This window comes from Chiloscyllium plagiosum, unplaced genomic scaffold, assembly GCF_037043375.1.
Source record: "Chiloscyllium plagiosum isolate Xiang-an unplaced genomic scaffold, Cpla_swu_hap1 HiC_scaffold_50, whole genome shotgun sequence".
Classification (NCBI taxonomy): Eukaryota; Metazoa; Chordata; class Chondrichthyes; order Orectolobiformes; family Hemiscylliidae; genus Chiloscyllium; species Chiloscyllium plagiosum.
The window spans coordinates 43,727,790-43,747,051 of record NW_028270188.1 but is presented as its reverse complement, the minus strand read 5'-3'; the positions used below and the strand labels follow the sequence as shown (position 1 = coordinate 43,747,051).

Sequence of the window (19,262 nt, the reverse complement as noted above, 5' to 3'; positions counted from 1 at the left end):
GTATTCTAAATATAGTGTATGAATCAAGTGTGTTTTGATTCAAGATTGGTAGTTTGACCAATCGAATTGCATCTAGTATGAAAATATCTGGCATTGCCTTTAAAATACGAAAAGACTAGGGTCGAGGCTAACTTTTTCACATCCTTTGAAGTGGTTTAGTCTGGTTCATAACAACAGAGCGTGATGATGTTTCGGAAAACGTAGCTCAGTCCCTTAGAGAAGTGACTCGTCGGCTTTGAAAATAGTGAAATGGAATAGCTGAGACAATTCATGACATAAATTTGAGATTCACAGTGTCCGAAATTCAGGGACTCTATTAATTTACACGTATTCAATTTAGGATACAGTGCAGAATGGATTCCTCACCCGGATTTCAAGTTATACAGCGCAATGACATCAACAGTTCAGCAAGGCACCTCACCATCAGATTCTCAAAGACAACTAACGATGAGCAGTAAAAGCTGATTCAACGCGTGCAGCCAATATCCCAAGAAAGATTTTAAAAAAGATTTAGGATGTTATTACTTCTTTCTTGAATTAGATGGTTGACAGTTGGATTGATCTGAAATCCAAAATGCCTATTCGGTGTTTATCCTTTGCTTCAACTCATTCATCTGAGGAACAATCGGCTCGAGAATATATTCAGCAGATGTCACTTATTAGATTAGATTACTTACAGTGTGTAAACAGGCCCTTCGGCCCAACAAGTTCCACACTGACCGCCGAAGCGCAACCCACCCAGACCCATTCCCCTACATTTACCCCTTCACCTAACACTACGGGCAATTTAGCATAGCCAATGCACCTAACCTGCACAATTTTGGATTGTGGGAGGAAACCGGAGCACCCGGAGGAAACCCACGCAGTCACGAGGAGAATGTGCAAACTACACACAGAAAGTCACCTAGACGGGAATTGAACCCGGGTCTCTGGCGCTGTGAGGCAGCAGTGCTAACCACTGTGCCACCATGCTGCTCAACTTATACCCACAAGAACTGCAAACTCAGGTACAAGTCAAAGTGAGTTCACTTGTTAAATTCAATAACTGCGAGTAAAGGTACACAGTCAACAGGAGGTAGGTGATATAGCTGGCTGGAACGGTTAGTTATTGAAGGAGCTTGAATTATTTAGTAAAGAATCATTGATGAAATAAATTTTGGAGTGTTTCAGCAGTATGGTATTTCCACTGAGTGAATTGTTTGGAGAATTGCAGAAAGCTTCACTGCACAGAGGAATGTCAAAAGGGTCTTGACGACCTGAAAGCTTTAAGCCCAATGTTTGCCAATTATGCAAAGTCATTCAAGATGACTATCGATGATCAGCTGAAATATTTCCAGATTGAGAAGGAAACTACCATTTCAACCTTTACATTGCCTGTAATGTGCATGACACATTTGTCTTTAATTGTCATAGCGCCTTGCATATTTGGGCCAAGTTAAGGATTAAATTTGCAGGTGCATTAGGTGGAGCTTATGATTATAGTGCGACAATGTTGTTCCTTTAACATGGTTGTGTTTTTTTAAAATCCTACACAACCTATTCACATTCTGTTTCATTTGTTGTCTCATGTCCAATCAGTCTGGACCACCTGTTGCTGAAAGATGCATCAACGACTTGAGAATCATTAAATTTTCAACTGGAAAATCCAACATGTTGGAAATAAGCAAATTCTCAAGTTGATCGAAAAACTTGAACATCAATAGGGAGGTGGAAGAAGAGCAAGAAACGTATAAGAGCTCTGGATAAAATTAGCAAACGTACACAACATAGAAGTTCTCATTTGTCTGGTATTAGGCCATTTTGTCTTAGTTAGTAGATTCTGCCTTAGGAAACAATCAGGGAAACAAGTGTTTTCAAAACAAACACTTGTACAATGAAGTGGAAGTGGTCAGTTCTCCCAGTTCTGAGATTGTTCTCGTTTGGTTTAGTTTTAACTGCGGACCCTGAGAAGCTGCTGGGGGAAAAAGAAGAGGTTACATTTTTCAGCCAATGATCCCTGGCTGATCCCCACTGCAATCTCTCTCCCCTGTAAGAACCTGTGTTTGAATTTGCCTTTCTGCCAAGGAGTGTGTTTAAGGGATGTTGCAGGAAATTGGAACAGCTTGTTGTGAATTTGTGAGAGATGTCATGTCGATCAGGTGTTCCAGTAGTTGTCATTCCAAAATCTTTTGCTTGTGTTTCATTCGGTAGTGCATAAATAAATTCTGTTTTGGTTAAAACTGAGTGATTTGACCAGCTGCAGCATTCCTGGAATTTGCACCCTGCATCTGCGTGAAACAACCAGAAACATTAGGGCCTGGGCTACCTTCTTGACAGCTTCGAGGAGTCTGGCCTGATTCGTAGCATGGTTTAGATGTGTCAGAATGCATCTCTACAGCAAGTAGGAGTTGAAACTGGGCTTTCTGGCTAGAAGATAGAGGCACCCCACCACTATGCCATCTCTATGTTCTATACGTTTGCTAATCTTATCCAGAGTTCTTATGTGATTCTGACTGTTCTTCCGCCTTTATTGATGTTCAATTTTTGCGATCAGTTTGCTTACTTCTAACATGTTGGATTTTCCAGTTGAAAATGTAAATGATTCCCAAGTTATTGATGCACCTTCAGCAACAGGTGGTCCAGGCTGATTGGACGCGAGACAACAGATCAAACAGAATGTGAATGGGTTCTGTATGATTTGGTTTATTCTATTTGTCAATTGCTCCTAAATCCTGTACGTTTGTGTATTCATTTGATCCTGTCAGACTCCAAGGCTCATTCGTAATCAACTGGACCTCCAGAGCAAACATCTAACTCTCTGATCAATATTGAAGATGGTCAGAGCTGTAGACATTTTAAGAAATTCAGGAAAATCTATATCTTAACTTTTCCCAGTGTAAAACAAAGCTGCAATTGAAAAGGAGTGTTATTGTTATTTTTGCAGGAGCCTCTATAGCCCTCAGTCTATGTAGTTATTATTTCTATCCTCCTGAGTTTAAGTTCTCAGAATACTCACGGTTAAGAAGACGACCATTGGCTCATCTTGTTTGCATCAGTTTTTGTTCATTCTGACATGATGCCAATCTTCTGACTTTTTCCCCATAACAAGGAAAACAGTTACTTGATTCCCCCTTAAATGCAACAGTCAAAACGGCCTGCACGCTTCCAGGCAGCAGAGTTCGGACCTTAGGCACTGTGCAAAAGAATATTTATTGAATCATAATTCGATCCTTTGCAGAAGACTTTATAACTGTATCCTTTGGTTCTTAACGCTTTCCAAATAGTTTCTTTCTCACTACTCTTTCGACATTACTCACATACTTGCTCAAACCTCACCTCTGCTTTCATCTTCTGAAGAACTAGTCTCATCCATAGCTGTAACTCACGCAGTTTATTTGTAAATTACTTCTAACTCTTCGGTCAGATTCAGACCAATTCCTTTCGCAGGCTCCAAGGGCAATTCCACAATGCCACCATTGGCTCAGCAAAACAATGCCATTGTATTATCAAACTTAATTGGCAATAGACTAGTCAAAATATTTTCACATTTATTTTTCAGTTACCTGTGACCATAGCATATAAAGTTAGAAGGTTTGGACTCCAAGCTTAAATCTTCTCTTTGTACATGACTTCCCTGCTCTTTTCAGTGTTTTTTTTTAATCAGCTAGTTGCTATGACTGTTATGACTGTTGCTATTTCTCAGTCTTTTCTTTTTCTCAGTCTTTTCTTATATTTTTTCTTATATTTCTCAGTCTTTTCTTTTTCTCTCAAGCGATTCTCTGTCTCTCTACTCCTCCTTCGTTCTATGTCTTAATGATACCTATCACTCTCTTTCTCATCTTCTCCCTCCATCTGTATGATTCTCCATTGCTTTGACATTATGTCACTTTTTACTCTCTGACATCCTCCTTCACCTTGCTGTTTCTATCAATTTCTCTGTCAATCTCTATTTCATTCTTCCTTTCATTATCTCTCTCACAGTATCTCTCTCTATATCTGTCTCTCCATTTATCTAATTTTCTGATGATGCTTATCATTGTATCCTTGTCTCCTGCTGCACTTTTCTGCCTGATTGTGATTGATAAAAGTGGAGTGAGAATTGATAAAGTATGACTTTAAAATAATTCAGAATAAGCAAAGTGGATAATACATTGAGTAATAAAGGTTTTATAATTGGTTAGGTAAATTAAAACTGAGATAGAGGGATTATAACACATATGTGGAGAGGAAGGATGAAAAGAAACATTATAAAATATGAAAAGGTGCATGTGATCATTAGATTAGATTAGATTACTTACAGTGTGGAAACAGGCCCTTCGGCCCAACAAGTCCACACCGACCCGCCGAAGCGCAACCCACCCATACCCGTACATTTACCTCTTAAACCTAACACTACGGGCAATTTAGCATGGCCAATTCACCTGACCCTGCACATCTTTGGACTGTGGGAGGAAACCGGAGCACCCGGAGGAAACCCACGCAGACACGGGGAGAATGTGCAAACTCCACACAGTCAGTCGCCTGAGTCGGGAATTGAACCCGGGTCTACAGGCGCTGTGAGGCAGCAGTGCTAACCACTGTGCCACCGTGCCGCCCACAAACATGTATTAGATGTGTCTAGGTATGAAAGTGAAATATATTACGCCCTAAGCTAACTCTGGATGTGTTTGACCTCTTCATGTTTGTGTTTAGATGCGCAATATATTTGGATTAAAATCAGCATCATTTCCCCGGTGGAACTCGATAATGAAACAGCAAAGAACATCGCTAAGGAAAAGGTGAGAGATGACACTGAATTGACACTAATCACAGGAGACCACAAATCATTCCTCTGAATTTCGGCAATCACCAATTAGTGGTCCCCAGTCAGCCAGTTCCCAGTTCTGCCCGCAGGAGGACCAGTTCCACCACCGAACACACCAAATGGCCTCAATGCCCTCCCGATGCATAGCATCCACGTCCCGCACCTGCGCCCTCAAACCCCACCCCTCCGACCTCAACAAGGACAGAATCCCCCGTCCTCACCTTCCACCTCACCAACCTCCGTATAAACTGCATCATCCGTCGACATTTCCGCCACCTACAAAAGGACGCCATCACCAGGGATAGATTCCTCTCTCCACCCCTATCCGCTTTCCACAAAGACCATTCCCTCCATGACTATCTGGTCAGGTCCACGCCGCCTAACAACCCACCGTTCCTTCCTGGAACCCTCCCCTGCCACTGCAGGAATTGCAAAACCTGCGCCCACACCTCCTCCCTCACCTCCAGCCAAGGCCCCAAAGGAGCCTTCCACATCCATAAACGTTCCATCTGCACATCCACAAATGTCATTTATTGTATCCGTTGCTCCTGATGTGGTCTCTTTACATCGGGGAGACTGGACGCCTTCTCCCAGACGGCTTTCGGGAACATCTCCGGGACACTCGCACCAATCAACCCCACTGCCCCATGGCCAAACGTTTCAACTCCCCCTCTGCTGAGGACATGCAGGTCCTAGGCCTCCTGCACTGCCACTCCCTTACCAATGATGCCTGGAGGGAGAACGCCTCATCTTCCACCTCGGAACACTTCAACCCTAGGGCATCAATGCGGACTTCACCGGTTTCCTCATTTCCTCCTCCCTCAACCTTACCCCAGTTCCAGCCTTCCAGGTCAGCATCAACCTCACGACCTGTCCTATCTGCCAATCTTCCTTCCCACCTATCCGCTCCAACCTTCACTCTGACTATCACCTTTATCCTCACCTCCACCCACCTATTGCACTCATAGCTACCTTCCAGCGAGCCCCACCCCCTCCCATTTATTTCTCCACGCCTAATTCCTGATGAAGGGCTTTTGCCCAAAACGTCGATTTTTCTGCTCTTCGGATGCTGCCTGACCTGCAGTGCTTTTCCAGCACCACTCTAATCTTGTCTCTGGTTCTCAGTCAGCGTTAACCCTATTGCAGTTCTTATTTTCCTACCGCTTGTGGTGTGGCCTGCTGGCCAGCACAATCAGTGAGCAAAGGGAGAGAAACCTTTCAGAGACTGAACAGTTTTGAGGAGATCCAGCGTGCAGGCTCCACATTAGTTGATTCGTTTTTCCTGTTCTTGTAAAGACGGTTAAAGGAGGCTGAATGTCCCCATCACTGTGCTGTTTAACAGTCTCAAGCTGTATGCGATGGTGTCCGCTTCTTTCTTGTAATAGATTCAAGAAGAACTGAATCAGCTCCCGTGCTCTTCTGCAAATGATTCAATGAATATTTTCATCCTCCATTTTCTGTACAACAGGTTCTCTCAGCTGAACGGTCTCATTCTCTTTGCTGTCTCCTTTCCTTTTCTAAAAAAAAAACTACTGTGAAAACGTATTTAAAGTTTAGTAACTTTCCCCGTAGTCTTTTCTCACAGTGATTTTCGTTACTTGCTACTTCTGCCTCTAGCCAACATCTTTCTCTGCCTCTCCTGTCCTATCTCTTTCCTCTCTGCGTCTTTCTCTCTTCCTATATGTCTGTCTGCACACACTGTCCATCTTTCTACTTGTCTCTTTCTTCACTTCCATACTTTGAGAAACAATAAAACAGGAGCAGTAGTGATTGATAATTCATTAGTTTGGTGAACAGGTAGGCATTTCTGTGGCGGTAGATGTGACTGCAGGACGGTGTGTTACTTCTCTGCTGTCAGGTCATAGAGAGGCTGGAGTACATTCTTCTGGGGTCGTGTTCACAGCCAGAGATCATGATCCACATTGGTATTACTAACTTGCATAAAAAGGGAGTATGTGGTCCTGCACTCTGAATTGAAGGAGCTTGGTAAAAAAAAGCAAAACAGATCCTCAAATGTAACGAACTCTGGATTGCTCCTAGTGCAATGTACCAGTGAGTAGCGAAATAGGAGAATCAGACAGATGAATGCATGGCGGGAGTGATGTTGCAGGAGGGACACTGGCTTTGACGAAGACGATTCCTGGGGCAGTCCAGGCAGGTTGCAATTGAAAAGATCTAGGATTGACTTCCTTGCAAGGTATTTGACTAGTGTTGTTGGTTGGGCGTTAAACTGACTTGGTATCTGTGGAAATCAAGGGAAAAAAGCAGAGGAAAATTTCAAGGTAAGAAAAATATTTAGCTGGCACAAGAACAGGGAATAGCAAGTTCATAGGTGCAGTCTCAGGAAAGAAATTAAATCTAGTATCTGTGATGTGAAAGTTTAACCATTCTGTTAATTAAGGCCAAGCACCCAGAAAAGCTCCCTACGCCTCGTGATCTGTTACAGTGTGAGTGACAGGGAACTCCTAATGGCCACTATTTAAAGAAAACTAACCATTTGTTTTCCTAACTCTAATAGTAAACGCTAAACAAAACTATTCACAAAATCCAAGCCCCCTTTTTCTCAACTACTTACTATCTGTCCCCAATTCAATTTACAATGCTGTTCCAAAACGACAATTTTTAAACATTATGCTAACTTAATCTCAAGTTCACACAGTCTCTGTCTTTTCCCCTGTCTTCAATCTTCTGTCTGTTGATCTCTCCGGGTCTATTTCTTTCTTTTTACTGCACATATGTTTTGCATGAAAAGATTTATTTGATACAGAGCATCATCTAATTTCTTTGAGTATAAGATATTAGACGGGGAATTCACTCTCCAGCTGTATGGCAGTTGCTTGGCTTGTCAATGGCAATTGTTCTTTTCAAAATGCCCGTGTTTTTTTCTACCCACCAATATTGTACGTCTCAGTCTGATGTTGTCAAAGGAGTAAATTCAAACTCGATTGGGTTTTCGTATCCTATATATAATTTACATTAATTGGTTAAATTCGAACTGTTGTCAAAACAGCAATCAAAACTCAGGTATTAATTTAACAGCCAATTGCTGCATGTACCTATTTAAGAACAGACCGTCTCCCAGCATTTCCATTCGGACAGCTGAGCATGCACTTTAAGTTTACATCAAAATTCAGAAAACCCTCTGTAACTAAAAATCAGCTTCGTGCCAAAGGTGGATTGTATGCCTTTTTTGTAGCTTAACTCTTCTGTAGTTCTGTGCAGTTATGGCACAGCACTCATTCTCTTCCCTGTTTATGGTCTAGATACGAACGATGGTCAGTGGTCAGGGAGGCACCAATAGTGAATTGGAAGTGAAAGAGGCTCACTGCTCAGCTGACAATTTGGAAACATGAAGGCGATATGAGTGTTCATCAGCACCAGATACCCCTAATACAATTGTTGTTCATCTCAAAGCCTATTGCATAATGGTTTGCACTTACCTTCACAATTTTCAACTCAAAGTAACTGTTGGAGAAGAGTTAGTCTTCAACTATAAATGTATCGATATTCTAATGTTATTAATCGTCCTTCATACGTCATTTTCTATGTATGTTTTATGCATGTGTTTTATTTTAAAATCAACATATAAATAATGACCTCTTGTTTGCTGAAATTAGATAGAAACTACAATTCCAGCATTTTTCATGATTCGGTGTTCTAAAACTTAAGAAAAGAACTTAGAATCATAGCAGACCTTCACTCCAACCCGAACATGCCGACCAGATAGCCTAAACCAGTGTAGTCCCATTTGCCAACTCTTGGCCCAAATCCGTCTAAACTCTACATCTTCATATATCCATCCAGGTGCATTTTAAATACTGTAATTGCACCAGCCTCCGCCACTTCCTCCAGCAGCTCATTCCAAAACATTGCCCCTTAGGTCCTTTTTAAGTCTTTCCCCTCTCACACTAAACACTAAACACAACATGACCTCCCAATGCCTATACTCGATGTTCTGACCAAAAAAGGAATGCACACTAACAACCTTCTTCACTATCCGATCTACCTGTAACTCGAATTTTAAGGAACGATGAACCTGCATTCCAAAATCGCTTTGTTCAGCAACACTCTCCAGGACCTTACCATTAATTGTGTAACTCCTGCCTGATGCGCCTTTTCAAGATGCAACACCTCACATTTATCTAAATTTCATGACTGAATTTCAGTTCCCTGGGGTCAGGTAGCTGTCATCACAGATAACGAGGGCATATCATCATTGAACGAGTGTTTCTGTAAAATTGGGCTATTAGTTGAAGATGGAATTTACAGAAATAAAAATTTACTCATAACAATATGATTCATTTGGTAGAGTAGTAGGTACAAGAAAGAAATGACCGACAATTACAAAAAAATTGAATTACAACAAAATCCTGAGTCCAAAGTTGGAAATATTCCATTCTATCTCATCATCATGCCACATTCCTTTACACTGATTCTGGTCTATCAAGCTTTCCTCGGAAAACATCCAGTATCCCCTAATGTTGAGGCTGTTCAAGCACTTGCCCTTGCTCGTTGATAAAATATCAATTCTTAGACATTCAACTCCGTCACTGCAACAATTTGAAATTGCATCAATGTGTGTCTGCATCTCTATGCCTGTGTCTCTGTGCAGTGGGCAAGCCGTAGTTTGGGGGCTGAATCCATTGATTTTTTATTGAACCCTCTCTCCCCTTTCTGTCTGTATGTTCCTCTTGAGTTTACAGTGGTACAATGCTTATGTTGATGTGTGTCTCCAAAAGTGTGTCTCTATGCATTTGTATCTAAATGTCCATCTCTGGCAACAATAGAAATCACTAGAGGGAGGTTTAACTGAAATTAAAAAAAAGTGATGAATCAAAGTGTCAGAGTCTCTGTCCCTCTTCCTCTCCCTCTTCTCTTTAAATTGATACAATGCCATCATCTGGCGGCCTTCCCACTCCACTACAGCAGCGGCAGACTTCATTTTGAAGAAAACATTAGCCTGTGATACTCTCAGGCTGTATAGTTGTTTCGTTCATTAAGCAATGTAATTGGAGAAACAGCACAATTTTGTCCGCCCGATTTTGCCCCTGACATATGAGATGAATGAGATGAACAAACCCAGTGCTGGTCTCACACACTCCACTTTTGAATACTTTTCCCACTAAGAACCTGAGAGCGTAGATGATAAAACCTAGAGAATTGCAGAAAGTGCAATTTTACCATGTCTCCTTAAAAAAAGTTCACTGGAAGGTGTCTGCATACAGTTGCAATGGAAATCCTCTATTTAATAACAATGTTGTTGGGGAGAATACTGTGATACAGGCTATTAGACGAGAAGAGGATGAGGTTCATAAGGTAAGATGTTAGCAATTCTGGAAAGTGTGAAAAAAATATATCCCCTAGGCCTGGCAGGATTTATTGTAGGATTCCCTGGAAACTAGAGAGGAGATTGCAGAACCTTTGGCGGAGCTTTATGTCATCATTGTCAACAGGAATAATAATCGGGAAAGGAATAATTTGGTGAGGGATAGTCAACACGATTTGTGAAGGGTAGGTCATACCTCCTAAACCCTATTCTTTTTTTTTTGAGAATTTGACCAAACAAGTGGATGAAGGTAAAGTGGTTGATGTGGTGTATATTGATTTCAGTAAAGTGTTGATAAGGTTGGCCATGGTAGGCTATTGCAGAGAATACAGATGCGTGATATTGAGGGTAATTTAGTGGTTTGGATCAGAATTTGGTGAGCTGAAAGAAAACAGAGGTTAAGGGTTGATGGGAAATGTTCATCGTGGAATTCAGTTACTAGTGGTGTACCCCAAGGATTTGTTTTGGGGCCGTTGCCGTTTGTTATCTTAATAAATGACCTAGATGCAGGTGTAGAAGGATGGGTTAGTAAATTTGCAGATGACACGAAGTTCGGTGGGTTGTGGACAGTACCGAAGGATGTTGCAGTTACAGAGGGATATTGATAAGTTGCAGAGCTAGGCTGAGAGGTGGCAAATGGGGGATAATATGGAAAAGTGTGAGATGTTTCACTTTGGGAGGAGCAACAGGAATAAGCAGAACTGGGCTAATTGTAAAACTCTTGGTAGTGTGATGAGCAGAGAGATCTCTGTGTCCACGTGCATAGATCCCTGAAAGTTGCCACGCAGGTTGACAGGGTTGTTAAGAAGGCAGAGCTGGGCGAAGAGGTGGTAAATGGTGTTTAATGTGGAAAACTGTGAGGTGATTCACTTTGGAAGGAGAAACAGGAATGCAGAGTACTGGACTAATGGTAAGATTCTTGTTAGTGTAAATGAGCAGAGATCTCGGTGTTGAGGTATATAGATCCTTGAAAGTTGCCACCCAGGTTAATAGGGTTGTTAAGAAGACATACAGTGTTTTAGCTTTTATTGGAAGAGATACTGAGTTTTGGAATCATAAGGTCATGCCGCAGCTGTAAAAAGCTCTGGTGCAGCCACATTTGAAGTATTGCGCACACTACTGTTCATCACATTATAGGAAGGCTGTGGAAGGTTTGGAAAGGTTTCAGAGGAAATTTACTAGGATGTTGCCTGGTATTGAGGGAAGATCTTACGAGGAAAGGCCAAGTGACTCGAGGCTGTTTTCGTTAGAGAGAAAAGATTGAGAGATGTCTTAATTGAAACATATAAGATAATCAGAGCGTTACATAGGGTGGACAGTGAGAGCCCTATTCCTTGGCTGGCGATGGCTAGCACGAGGGAATATAGCTGTAAATTGAGCGGTGAAAGATATTGGAAGTAGTTTATTTACTCAGAGTAGTAGGGGCATGGAATGCACTACCTGCAACAGTCGCAGACCCCCAAATTTTAGGGCATTTAGAACAAAGAGTAAAGAAAATTTACAGCCAAGGAACAGGACCGTCGGCCCTGCAAGCCTGAGCTGATCCAAAACCATTGTCTAAAGCTATTGACCAACTCCTAAGCATTTGTATCTCTCTGCTTCCCAACTACACGTGCATCTGTCCAGACGCATCCCAAATGAATTTACTGTGTCTGCCTCTACTACCTCTGCTGGCAACGCGTTCCAGGCACCTACCACCCTCTGTGTAAAGTACTTGCTGCGTATATACCCCTTTAACGTTTCACGTCTCACCTTGAAAGCGTGACCTCTTGATATTGAATCCTTCACTCTGGTTCAAAGATTATTTCTATCGACCCTGTCTTTACCCTTCATGATTTTATAGACCTCGATCATGTCCCCCTACAATCGCCTTTGTTCTAATAAAAACAATCCTAACCTACTCAACCTCTCTTCATGGCTAGCACCTTCTAGAACAGGAAACATTGTCATAAACCTTCTCTGCACTCTCTCCAAAGCATCCACATTCTTTTGGTAATGCAGCAACTGTACACAGCATTCTAATTGCGGCCAAATCAATGCCTTATACAATTTTTAACATGATCTGCCTGCTCTTATACACAAAACCCGTCCGATGAACGCAAGCATACCATATGCCTTCTTGACCACTCTATCCAACAGTGCAGCATCCTTCAGGGTACAATGGACCTGCACTCCCAGATATCTCTGCTCATCAACTTTTCCCAAGGCTCTTTCGTTTACTGTATAATTCGCTCTCGAATTAGACTTCCCAAAATGCATAACCTCACATTTGCCTGGATTGATTCCCATCTGCCACTTCTCCACCCAGTTCTCCAGTCTATCTATATCCTCCTGTATTCTTTAATAGTCGCCTATGCGTTTTGCTATTCCACCAATCTTCGTGTCATCTGCAAACTTGCTGGTCATACTAACAGTACCCTCTTCCAGATCATTTATGTATATCACAAACAACAGTGGACCCAGCACTGATCCTTGTGGAACACCACTGGTCACCTTTCTCCATTTCAAGAAACTCCCTTCAACAACTATCTCTGTCTCCTGTTGCTCAACCAGTTCTTTATCCACCTAGCTAGTACACCTTGCACACAATATGACTTCACTTTCTCCATTAGTTTACCATGGGGAACCTTGTCAAACGCCTTACTAAAGTCTATATATATATGACATCTACAGTCCTTCCTTCCGCTATCAACTCGGTCACTTCCTCAAAGAACTCTAACTTCGTAAGTCACAATCTCCCCCTCACAAAACCATGTTACCTATCACTGATAAGCCCTTTTTCCCAAATATAAATAGATTTTATCCCTCAGTACGATCTCCAGCAAATTTCCCACCACCCACGTCAGGCTCACTGGTCTGTAGTTACCCAGAATATCCCTACTACCCTTCTTGTACAGAGAGACAACATGAGCAACCCTCCAGTTCTCCAACAGATCACCTGTGTTTAAGCTTGCTCCAAAGATACCTGTCAGCGCCCCAGCTATTTCCTCTTTTGCCTCCCTCTGCAACCTGGGATAGATCACATCCTGTCCTGGATATTTTTCCACCTTAATAACTTCTAGCCTACCCAACACATCGTTTGTACATATGTCAACATGATCCAGAGTAACCAAACTTCTATCTCTAATCTCAACATTCATCATGTCCCTCTTCTCCGTGAACACTGATGCAGAGTAGTCATTCAGAATCTCACTCATTTTCTCAGGTACGATGCACAGCCTATCTTCCTTTACCTCTAGTTGACCAATACTTTCTCTCATTACCCACTTGCTTCATATATAAGAATAAAAGGCTTTGGAATTCTCCTTAATTCTGCTCGCTAAAGCTATTTCATGACCCCTTTTAGCCCGCTTGATTCCTCGTTTAATACTGGTCCTACTCTCCATGGCCCGTTCTGTTCTTAGTTGCCTGGACCTTATCTATGCTTCCCTTTTCCTCCTGGCTAGTTGTACGATTTCTCCTGCCATCCACGGTTCACGAATCTTGCCTTTCCTATCTTTTCCTTTCAACGGGACATGCCTATCCTGAACTATCTTTAACCTGTCTTTGAAAGCCTCCCACATATCAAATGTGGACTTACTTTCAAATAGCTGTTTCCAATCCACATTTCCCAGCTCCTGCCTAATTTTGATATAATTGTCCTTGGCCCAGTTTAGTACTCTTCCCTTAGACCACTCTCATCATTATTTACGAGTATTCTGAAACTTACAGAATTGTGGTCACTGTTCCCAAATAAATCTCTCAAACACCAGGCCCAATATGGCCCCTCCGTCGGACTATTGATATACTGCTCTAGAAAACTCTCCTGGACGCTTCTTACAAATTCTGCCCCATCCAGATCTCTGAGCGTATCTCAGTCAATGTTGGGAAAATTCAAATCTCCCATCACCACTACCCTGTTGCCTCTCCATCTGTCCATTGTTATTTGTTCTTCTACCTCCTGCTCATTGTTGGGAGGCTTGTAATATAGCTCCAACAATGTAACTGCACCATTCTTCTTTCTCAGCTCCACCCATAATGCCTCAGTATCAAGCCCTCCATGGTGTCCTCCTTTAGCACAGCCGTGATATCATCCCTGACCAGCAATGCAACTCCTCCATCCCTTTTCCTTCCCTCCCTGTCCTGTCTGAAGCGTCTATATCCTGGAACATTGAGTTGCTAATCATGCCCTTCTTTCAACGAAGTCTCTGTGATTGCAATAACGTCGTACCCCCAGGCACCAATCCAAGTTCTAATTTCATCTGCCTTACCCGCTATACATTTTGCATTAAAATATATGCACTTCAGGCCACCAGTTCTTTTGCATTGATCCGATCTCTGTCTGCTCTTCCCCTTATTAATGTTAACTTCATGATACTTACCGTCTCCAGTTTCCACCTCGCTGTCTACTTGTCTTCTCTTCTGGTTCCCAGCCCCCATTAGTTTAAAACCTCCCCAACAGCGGTAGCAAAAATTCCCCCCAGGACATTAGTTCCAGTCTGGTTCAGGTGTAGACCATCCAAGTTGTAATTGTCCCACCTTCCCCAGAACCGGTCCCAATGTCCATCAAATATGAACACCTCCCTCCTACACTATCGCTCAAGCCACCTATTCATCTTGTCTATTCTTTCATTTCTTCGCTGGCTATCAAGTGGCACCTTTGAGGTCCTCCTTTTTTAACTTCTCTCCTTGCTCCCTGAATTCTGCTTTCAGGACTTCATCTCGTGTTTTACTTATATCGTTGGTGCCTATATGCACTAACACAACTGGCTGTTTATCCTCCCGTTTTTGAATACTCTGCAGCCGATCTGTGATATCCCTGACCCGAGAACTTGGGAGGCAACATACCATCCGGGAATCCAGCTTTCAGACACACAAGCGCCTATTTACTCCCCTTACAATAGAATCCCCTATGAACATGACCCTACAAGTCGATTTCCCGCCCTTCTGAACAGCAGTGCCCACCACGGTGTTATGATCTTGGCAATACTGCCTTCCCTTGGTGAGCCATCTCCCCAACAGTATCCAAAACAGTATACAGAAGAACCTCGATTATCCGAATACCAATTATCCGAAAATTGGATTACCCGAGGTCCCGATGGAAACATTGCATCAAAGACACATTTCCAACACTGATCGCGTCTTTTGTATACAATGATTAAACAGGCACCATCTCCAAATGACTAAGCTCACTCTCCCCCCACTTTCCCTGGCGTTCTACACAGGGGTGTACCCTAAACACCCCCCTTCCCCAGGTATTCTCTCTAACCTTGTCCTGTATAGGGCGAAGGTGGAACCTGTCAAAATGTTGCAGTAAAACGTTGTGTGTGTGGCTGCGGCTGCGTGTGTGTGTGTGTGTGTGCACGCTGTTTGAAGACTTACCCCACAAAAGGCAGCAGCAGTCTTGTTTTTGCTGTACAATCCAGCTGTCCCGGGAGGTGGAAGTGTACAGGGTTGGGGGCGGGCGGGGGGCAGTGTTGGAGGGAGTTGACGGAGCGGGGTTGGGGGTGGGAAGAGGTGTCACTTGAGGTTAGCGGCGATGATGCACGGGTTTCGGGTGGGGCGGAGTTGCACGGGGTTGGGTGTGGAGGGGTGTTGCTTGGGGGTGGGGGGCTGTGTTGGATGGGGTTGGGTGGGTGGGCGGGGTCAGGGGAGCAGTGTTGCACGGGGTTCGAGGTGGGGTGCGGTGTTGCGAGGTTGGGGCGGGGTTGGAGGCGGAGCCTCGCACGCTGCGTGCTGCTGCAATCTCCTGAACAGGGAGTGGACTTTCAAAGTTCCGAGCCCCAGAGGAAAGGCATTTAATTGATTAACCAAATAATCGATTATCCAAATGAAATAGTGCCTGCGCATCACGTTCAGATAATCGAAGTTCCCCTGTACTGTTTTGGAGGGAGATGACTGCAGGGGACACCTGCACTTCCTTCCCAATCTTTTACTGCCTTTTGGTCACTGGCTCCCTCAGCAATTCTAACATGCTGTGTGACCTGTTCATTAAACGTGCTATCCACAACCTCCTCAGCATTGCAGATTTTCCGCTGTGAGTCAATCCACAGCGCCAGAGCCATCATGCAGTCAAACAAGAGCTGCAACTGAACACACTTCTTGCAAGTGTAAGAGTCAGGAATGTCAGCCACGTCCCTGAGCTTTCATAGCAAGCAAAAGGCACATGCCACGGGTCTGAGATCCCCTGCCATTGTAAGCCTTAGCTTTATATCAACTAAATAAAACCAAACAGTGCACTTAAATATATGAAATAAAAGAAAAACAAAAAAAAAGCCTTATCTTACACAGTCTTTTTCTTCTGGTTGGAGGAATTTAAATGGTCATTGGATAAACGTATGGGTGAACATGGAATAGTGTAGGATACATAGGTTTAAGATTGTTTTTACAGACCGATGCAACATCGAGGGCTGAAGGGCCTGTACTATGCTTTAATGATCTATATCCTATGTTATTTCTCTTTTTCTTTCTCCCAACTTATCTTTTTATTTATTTCACTCTTTTCCCCTTTCTTTCTTTTCTCTCTCTTTTGTTATCAATCTTTCTTTTTCTCTATTTTTTTCTCTGACTCTTTATTTCTCTTTTTCTTTCTGTTTTTTTTTTGTCAGTGTCTTACCCTCTCTCTCTTTCGTTGTCTGTCTCTCTCTGTCCATCTGTCTAGCCCTGTTTCTCTGCCTTCCTTTCTCTTATTCGCCCTCTCTTTGGCGGTTTCCTGTCCAGTCCACACTTCCAGACCCAGGGAGTTTTTCTCCCTTAGGGAGGGCAGGATTCTGACTGGATATTATTAAATTGCAACATGAAAGTACTGAGTGTAACAGAGTTTGCTGCATCCCATCATGTCATCTACTTTGACATCTGAATTGCGTGAGTTATATTTAAAACTGACGGATGGAATATAATGTGGTGACATGTGATTCGCGTTTGCAGGAAGAATGGAAAAAGCAGAATGTTTCTGTTTAAAATGGTGAGAAATTCTGCAACACTATTGTCCAGGGGGTTCGGTTGACCTTGCACACAAATATCAGAAAGTTAACATAATGGTAATGACAACAATAGGAGGTCAAATGATACATTGATCGTTCTTTCCTGAAGATTGTGTTGAGAACGTGAGCATAACACAGCAGGGTGTAAGGTTACAGACAGCAAACTAATGGAGAGGACCTGGAGTTTTAAATGTAGGATAACACATAGCGGGAAATGAATTACAATCTGAAATATAATCAAGGGATTTGGGTAATGTACATACAGACTCACAGGTACTAGCGAGTCAGTTACAGACAGAAATATAGTTGAGGGATTCATTTGGTTTACAAATAGAAATACGGATACTGGTGGATGAGTTATAGACTGGCAACGAATTGAGGGGTTTAGGATGGTTCATGTACAGGGTCATAGATACATGGGAGTCAGGTAAAGATTGAAATTAAATTGAGGGGGTTTAGGATGTTTTATATGGAGAATAACAGATAGCCACGAGTGAGTTACAGACTGGAATCTAATTGAGGAATTTCTGGTGGTTTATACATAGAATAACAGATAACCATGAATGTATTATAGATAGAAACTTTTGGGGTGCTTGGGTTAGTGTATAAAGTGAATAACAAATATTCAGGAGTGAGTCACAAACTGGAATATGATCGAAGATTTCAGAGTGTTTTATATAGAGAGTCACAAATACATGGGAGTGAGTTACACACTGAAATCTAATCGAGAGGTTTCAGGGTACCTAATATTACAGAAGAGCAAATACCCAGCAGTGAGTAACAGATCGCAATCTGATTAGGGGTTTGACGTGGTTTATATGCAGAGTGCCAGATAAATGGAAGTCAATTGCAGATTGGAATCTAATCGAGGGGCTCGGCGTGTTTATAAAGAAGAATAAAAAATACTCAAAAGTGAGGCATAGATTGGAATCTATTTGAGGTGATAGGGTGTTTTGCATATGGAACTCCAGAAGCCTGAGAATGAGATTCAGACTGGAGTCTAATTGAGGGATGTGGGCAACTTCAATTCAAAGCAACCAGATGGGGGCGGAGGGGGTGGGAACAGGCGAGAAAGTACCCACCATGGACCAACTCAAGAATGAGCTGAGCCACTCAGGACTCAACTACTGCATGTGGAAATTTCCATGTGTTATGAAATGTGGGAGAGAAACAAACAGACATTCACACAATGAGTAACAGTCAGGAAGGGAAAGAAAGGCAGTCAGATTTCGAAATGGCATCAGATCAGGACAGTCTTAGATTTAAACATTGGCTCAGCAGAGATAGCTTGGAAAGAAAATTGGAAAGAGGACAAGTTAATCTGCTGATTCAAACAACATTTTAGAACAAATGATGTGTTCCCAGATTTTACCCGAGATTGAAGTGGGAAAGTGAATAAAATGCATCTGATTATTGTTACTCTGCACTGAAAATTTGTAATTGAGCTGTGATCAGTTTCCCTTTGCTGAAAACAATTCAGAAACTTGTATAAACCTTTGCATGTTGAAGACATAAACTACACTACTTTCGTGACTCCCCGCTTGCCCGTTTTGAAATCGTCCCCCTCTGTTTTCCCAATTCACTGAAGATTTTATAATGACACTACCATACTGGTTACAATGCTGTCCATTTCACACTATTTCATATCATGTGTAACTACAATCATGTGTAACTACAATCACACCAACAAACATATATTGTTAAATCCCACGGCTTTGTTTATTTGCAAATGCATTGTTTTCCTTTATTCGTGAACAACATAAAATTTGAACTCCCAGCAGTTCAGACTGGTAGTTGGTTTAAAAAAAATGTTTTGAGGTTGGGCCTAGCCACTCAGGATTCAAACTCTGTGCCCGACACTGAACAAAGCTGCACATTTGCAATTGAGTGGCTGAGCTGTTTCAGGGTTTTTGTTTTTGTAGATTTCAGTCTCTCAGATAATTGGAGCTGGGAAAGTAAGAAACATATTGTTGCAATGTGACATATTCTCAGGCGTCCACAGTAAATAGCTTCTGGACTTTGCATTTTAATAACCCTCAAAAAGCTGTCTCGATTTCCTATCTCTGCAAAGAGAATTAATTTTTCTACAATGCAAAAATGTGTGAATTTTTGATACATCCCCTCTCCCTTGCTGCCTGAGTTCCAGACCCAAATGAATCAGTAAGATATGTTAGCTTTGTTCTTGGCAGCT

At 42.4% G+C, this 19,262-nt stretch overlaps 1 protein-coding gene across 7 annotated transcripts in view; it reads left to right on the top strand.

The window, feature by feature from the left end:
• The window catches only part of LOC122552141 (uncharacterized), a 122,541-nt gene extending 112,931 nt beyond the window's left edge, over positions 1-9,610 (top strand). For all 7 annotated transcript variants that reach the window (XM_087985057.1, XM_087985055.1, XM_087985059.1 and 4 more), the window contains 2 exons: positions 4,672-4,757; positions 8,047-9,610. In XM_087985057.1, coding sequence (XP_087841183.1) covers positions 4,672-4,757; positions 8,047-8,136 — 176 coding nt within the window. In that variant the 3' untranslated portion in view covers positions 8,137-9,610. The remainder of the gene's footprint in view (positions 1-4,671; positions 4,758-8,046) is intronic.
• Positions 9,611-19,262: the final 9,652 nt, after the last annotated feature.